This window comes from Lolium rigidum, chromosome 3 (genome assembly GCF_022539505.1).
Source record: "Lolium rigidum isolate FL_2022 chromosome 3, APGP_CSIRO_Lrig_0.1, whole genome shotgun sequence".
Taxonomy (NCBI): domain Eukaryota; kingdom Viridiplantae; phylum Streptophyta; class Magnoliopsida; order Poales; family Poaceae; genus Lolium; species Lolium rigidum.
In genome coordinates this window covers 35431481-35438146 of record NC_061510.1, presented here as the reverse complement: position 1 = coordinate 35438146, position 6666 = coordinate 35431481, and the positions used below count along the sequence as shown (strand labels likewise).

Here is a 6666-nt window from a genome sequence, read left to right as displayed (position 1 = left end):
ATATACACCTGAGTCGCAATTAACACATCTCAAGGAACCAATGTTGGACTTACATTAACCTTAGCAATTCATTTGAGAATTGATCACTTGTAATGATCCAAATAGCCTAGAAATTTATGAAATATCTGCTGAGCAAGCAATAAAAGAAAAGGAGAATGAGTAGTTTATCTATCACCAAGTAGAGGTTTTTTAAATTGGACTACATTGCCTTGATCGTGACATCAAGTAAATCAGAGGAAATAAGTAGTAATACAAAAGGCAGGAAAGTCAAATACTATGCTCAACCGTCCTGATTGTAGTGCTGCCTATATATTTCCGATTGGTTGGATGTCAACGTATCATTGTATCAAAGAATCAAAGGAATTATTGTAAAAGAAATCGAAGGCTCTAAATTGGCAGGTGGTTGGTGATGTTTTTTCCCTGCATCTAATAGAGGATACTCAAGTTAGACGTGCATCCACACCGACGTGATGGCCACGTCTTGGCGATTAGACATTAGGGTGTGAGAAGAGACACATGCATTGGCAAATTTGGAGGCAAACCCAAATGGGTCCAGGATTTTAATTTTTTCCCTGCTAAAATCCCTTATTGCATTGAAGCCCTAAGTGAGATTAAACTGCTTTTAAGATCTTCCTGCCAAATGCTAGAAATAGAGTAGCTTGGCAGCGCAAACTGCATGCATAAACTAACTATGAAATCGTCGGCATGCGGTCAAAGCCATTGTGCAGGCGGTGTGCCGGCCACCGCACCGGTCTGCCGGCCAGCTGTTCTGCGCCCGTCAAGCTCACGCTGGCCGCGGCGCCGTGTCGGACCTCAGATCCGAAACGAAGGTCTCCTGTTGCTGCATGCCGACACCCGTTTTCGCCGAATCTGCTGCCGCGGCATCGGTCGATCGACAAGCGTCGGAGTCTTGGAGCTCGGAAAATCTTGCGCATATCACGTTGGTCCTGGCAGCCTAGCGATAGAATAATCATCGGTTTCTGCTGATGGGCAGAACGTCGATGCGACATGCGTGCTCCCATGATTTGGTTATAATATCCTTTGGCAGCACAGTAGAAAATACGAGGATCTGCATGGCTCCATGGTGAGGTAAAACGAAGTAACCAAAGACTCGCCGCCATACCAACAACAATTAAAAGTTGGGTTTGCTACATATTTTAGTTCTCGGTCAAATTCTATATCATTATATTTATATTCAGTGGCGGAGCCAGAGCAATAAAGTTGTGATGTCAAGTATATTGAGTCTCTAATTCTTGTATTATTTCCTGAATTTATGCATGAATTTTTGTGTTCTTTTAAAGGTTTTGCTCAAAATCTGTGTAGTCAATTGACTACACAGACTTAACGTGGCTCCGCCACTGTTTATATTGTGATAATGTGATTCATGTACTGTATTTGAGTAGCAAGTTCGGTTACGACTGAAGTTTTTCAATTGCAAGTAAGGTTGCGGCTATAAAAAAGTTCTCCAAACTGTTGGATTTGCTTCGTAATTTGTGCTAATGGTGAGGGTCGAAACTGACTTTTAATAACGTTATCTAACTAAAAATTATGCTAGTTCTCAATAGACTAAAAATTAGTCACGCCCATTAAAAAATTAGTAACCTACTCCCATACTATAAGACGTTTTGAAGGACTTATATATTTTCTTTTTGAAACAAGAAGGACTTATATTTGGCCACCAAAACATGACATTTTATAATTGGAGATAATTAGAGACAGAGGTGATACACAAGTGCAATTTGATGAAATTAAGTCCCTAATGATTAGTAGTACATCGTGTGGTACCACATTTTCTACTACGTATTACTCTTCACTTCTGCACTCCTAAATCGGTACGTCCCTCTACTCAAGAGCAAAGCATCATCATTTCCAGGACCGTACGTACGTTGCTTCGTCGTCATGAGCAGTTAGTGGGCCTCACGAGCGCTATATTTTTTTTGAAACGGAGGCAAAAGCTTTGCCTCAATCTATTAATTAAGAAGAAAGTGCCCAATTTTTAGGAGAAAATCGGGCGAAAACCAACAACACACACTTAGCACCCCGCCAACCTGGCTGCCCACACGAAGCACAGACGCCATCGAGGAGAAAGACCCGTTGAGGATGTCATCGAGCGTCATCATCATCACTCCTCCACGAGACAGCGATTCCGACTTCACTTTAGACATCCGCCATCGAGACCCTCGCCGCAAACGACAACGGAACCCAAGTGAGCCTGTGCCAAACAGTCGACCCCAAGCATGCCGAGGAGGAGGCAGCTCCGACTTCAACCGTGACCTTCATAGGAGAAGTTGCACGCCTTGCACCGACGCAAGCACCAATCAAGTGGCATCGTTGCCACAAGTCGCCTCGCAGCTCCGACTTCACCATCACGGCAGGGGTGACGAAGAACATGCCGCAACTCCGATTCGCTCACCATTGTCATCGTCGCCACGCAACCCATGACGCCAACACCATCCAACTTCCACGGGTCCCTCCGACCTAAGCAGCTCCAAATCGATGCCCTCAAGAGGGAGGACGACACAAGAGTGCCGCCATCGACCGATCACGATGGATCTAGGGATTTCCCCGGAGCATACCCAGACAGGAAGCCACAGCGTCACCTCGGCGATGCCTTCAAGAAGGGAGCGGCGTCCGAAACCGCCGCCATCACCGGCCTCGGCCAGCTGCCGGCCGGCCAGCAACCGAGACAAGGCGTTTGCCCGGGACTTGTCGCGCCATCCTGCTTCGTGCCCAAGACCGGACCACCTTCTTCCACCTTGCCCACCAACACCTCGCCGCATCCGCCGAGCCGCCGCCATGGCCCGCCTCCCCATCAGATCCGGGCGAGCAGGCCCCTGATCCGCCACCCCACCGTCCCGCCGAGCCAGAAAGCCTGGGCACGCCGGGCCCAGATCTAGCCCGCACGAGTCCAGATCTGGCCCGCACGCTGAGACGCTGCGCAGCCGAGGACAGCCGCACCGAGGGGTCACAACCGACCTGCAGCTCGCCGCCAACGAAGCACCTCGCCGCCGCCCATGCCGCACGTCGCCGCGCCGGCCACCTCCCACGCAAGTGCAAGGCCCAGATCGAGCCCTCCAAGCCCAGATCTGGCCCGCACGGAAGAGCTCGAGCGCCTGCCGACGTCGCTCAGGCCGTGGCACCGCCCGCACAGCCCACCACGGCCGCCGAACCTCGCCGAAGATGTCCGGGGCCGCCGCCCGGCGCCCTTGCTCCGCCGCCGGCAGCCCGCCGGTCCGGGCGCCGCGCCGCTCCAGCCGGAGACCCCGCGCACGAGGGAGGAGGGCCCGCCGCCGCCGGCTACCAGACGGGCTTTGCCCGCTGGCTGCGCCTGGCGGCGACGAGGGGAGCGGACGGAGGAAGAAGACGGGCTCGGGTGCGAGTTTGGTCGCCCGTGTCGCCTCCCTGGGAGCGACGCGGACGTGCGAGGGCATTGAATTTTCAACCTTGAGTGCGCTTGAACAAACTTTATGTCTCACGAGCGCTATGTTGTCTTGGAGGTACTCCTACGTGCATGCGTCAAAGAAAAGTCGCCGGGCGTCCGTTTCAAAAAAAACAAAAGTCGCCGGGCGCACGACGAGCCGCCACATGTCAACCGCCTAAACATAGCTCCAAACGGAGAGGTTAAGGAACGAAAAGATATTAATTGGCATGCACACTGGGCGATATGCAAGTGACGTTTGTTGGGTCCACGATCACCGGCGTGCATATGGCCGCTCCAGGCGCCCCTGTCCCGTCTGTCTCATGGCTCACAAAAATGATTTTTTCTCCTGTGCGTCTCACATAGTCCCAAGTTAAGTTGTCGTGACCCGAACGTCAGGTGTCATGCTACATTGCTACTCCACAAATACCACTAGACAAGTACTAATCCGGCCTTTCATATTACTCCACATATATCCCTGCAAAAAAAAATACTGCACATATCATATATTAGGTCTGGCTAAAGTCAACTTTTAATGGTTGACTAGATTTATAGGTTAAAATATCAATATTTACAATACCAAAGATAAAGTATATTTAGTTACCCTAAATGCCTTAGATAAGACCCTTGATCACACGACCCGGCCGATTGGGACCTGGCAACGCGCGAGGATGATATCGTCGCCCTTTGCTTCCGCCGCGAGATTCGTAGATAATATAGGCACAGACCAATACGCGTTCGTTTTCCATATCCGAAGCTGCCATACGCTGCTGTATACCAGGACACCGCGCAGCTATACCGACCTCGCATTTAACCACATTTATTAGCTCCGTGCATGGTAGCTTGGCGTATGCTGTACGAGGTCACTTAATTGCCATCGTCAGTCGCCAACCTGGTATCCTCTCCCCTGGCCATAAGATCTCCACGAGACACCATCATTGCACTGTAGATCTTCCTCTACCTTCAGCTACGAGGGCAAATCCTCTACGTTGAGCTTGAAGCAGAACAGGCAAAGACATGGCCGCCCCTTCAACTGTTTTCAGGTGAGCACCCAGCGCACAACTTGCATCAATCTCTGAAATCCCCAAGCTGATTCTGTAAACAAGATGCAAATTCTCAACTACCTATCATTCTTCTCCAGCAGTTTAGATCCACCGATCCTAGATCCCAGCCAATCATACCCTGATTCAGTTGTTTTCGGGGTAGACACTGGGAGGCTCGAGACAGTACAGGAGGAGAACGAGGGCGATTCGTCTGATGGTAGTCCTCAAACTGAACAACGCTACGCATCTGAAGTACCAGAAGCCGAATGGTATCCAAAAGAGAGGCTTCCAAACGGCGTTGCAAAATCTGCAGATGAGACTGGGTGGATCCGTAGGTAAACCTTTTATCCCCCTTGGCTCGCTGGTTTTCTGAGTTCTACAGTAGTTAATAAGCAAATGATCTGTCTGCACGGAAAGTAGTTTCCTTACAATTTTTTCTGTTGGATATGCATCCGTAGGAAGCGCAGAGGCCAAATCCCTGACCACCGGGCTACTAGCGGTGAAAGAGTGACGGCGCTGGAGACTGCTTTCACTGGTTTCGCACAGAGAACAACAGATGCAGTAGTGACACCGTCTGTAGGATTAACATTCGATTCAGTTGCCGAAGCATACGAATTCTTCAACCTATATTCATGGGAACTTGGTTTTGGTATTCGTTACGCGAAAGCACGACGCAATGTTCAAGGTGGGAAATGTATGCAAGAGATTGTTTGTTGCTGCGCGGTGAGTTGTTCAGCTCTTTTTGGATGAGAGTAGTTGTGTTAACTGAATTTATTTCAGTGTACTCTATAATTTGAATCCTTTTTGCTTGTTTTGTGCAGGGCAAACCGAAGCAACAGAATTCTTCCTCAATCCGTTGTCAGTGCCAGTCGATGATACGCCTGCTTCGTACAGACGATGAAGGTTGGTATATCAGTGAATTCAGAGATGGACACAATCACCACCTAATCAGTTGATACGTGCGATGACGACGCAGAGAGCAAGGCAGTGGGCGATGGCTACGATCCAGATCTTCCTCAGCCAAGCATTGTTGTCGAGGAGGACCAAGTATGGTGCCGGCATGAAGAATTTTCCCCACCTGGAACGCAGGTACTCGATGTAGTTGTTCTCCCATTTCCAGAAGTTGCACCCGCCGGGCTGAAAAAGGTGATGAAGCAACGAGATGAGCTCACAAAGATTGAGAAGAAAACACATACTACCTCATCACTCAGATACTTACGCCCTGGTTCTCGCACTTGTAGAAGTGTCTACCAGGGTTGGCTGTGGTGCCGGAGACGAACCAGACCACCTGACCGGCGTGGCAAAACGGGCAGCGGATGAGAGGGAGCGGAGCGATCTCCCCGACGAACCCATGAACCGGGGCGGAGCGGAGCTTGACTGCGACATCGGGGCGGGGCGGAAGGGAGTGCGGTAGCTAGTTGCAGTACAGCTGGTGGGCAGGGGGCGCCGGGGTGTTGTGCTGAGCTGCTTCCTGTTGTGAGAGGTGGTGAGGGAGAGGGTGGGTGGCTATGAAGGCGAGGGATGGGCGTCTTGGTACAGGTGACCGTTGGCTCGGGTTAACGCGTCTCCCTCCGTACAGAGTTATTGCGGCCTGCTACTGATTTAATACATCAAATACCAGCTATCGAAATGAGTGGGGAAATGCGGAATACACGATTACCTGCTAATACATCGCTAATCTTGAACAAAGCAACGGGCGCGATATCATCCTCGCGCGTTGCCAGGTTCCGTTCAGCATATTCGCTTGATCACACTACTATAAAAGCCTAGAATCGTGGATCAAGAATGTGAGGTGGCTTGTCCCGCGCATAGCACTTGGGCACGTCTGTGGTGGCTTCCCGCTACCCTTCTCCATGTCGCCATGGTGGGACAATAGACAGAGTACCACTCCACCAATACATACCCGATTCATAGTTTTAGGCTTCATCGGACCCTGTTGCATCAACGCTGAAACATCCTCGGCGGCGTGCAACAATGGTGGAATCAAGATGGGACTCGAGACACGATGCAGAAGAAAAATATCAATGGTTTGATGGGGGAGGAGGGGGTGGGGTGGGGTGGGGGAGATTTTGGTGAAGAATTATTAGTAGGAATTGTGAAGCTTTAACAAGAGGGGATTTGGTGACTAGGTGTATACGTGAGCACCCTCTAGATACCGCACGATCTGCTTTGAGATCCGGTTCTCATCAGTTGGATCTGTTGCAT

At 50.4% G+C, this 6666-nt stretch overlaps 1 protein-coding gene across 1 annotated transcript; it reads right to left on the bottom strand.

Moving 5' to 3' along the window:
* Positions 1–5266: 5266 nt before the first annotated feature.
* On the bottom strand, positions 5267–6316 carry LOC124694654. Its single transcript, XM_047227616.1, has 3 exons — positions 6277–6316; positions 5681–5838; positions 5267–5598 (listed from the first exon to the last, which is right to left on the bottom strand). Exons 1-3 carry the CDS (start codon positions 6314–6316, stop codon positions 5410–5412), a joined length of 387 nt encoding a protein of 128 aa, XP_047083572.1. The 3' UTR covers positions 5267–5409.
* Positions 6317–6666: the final 350 nt, after the last annotated feature.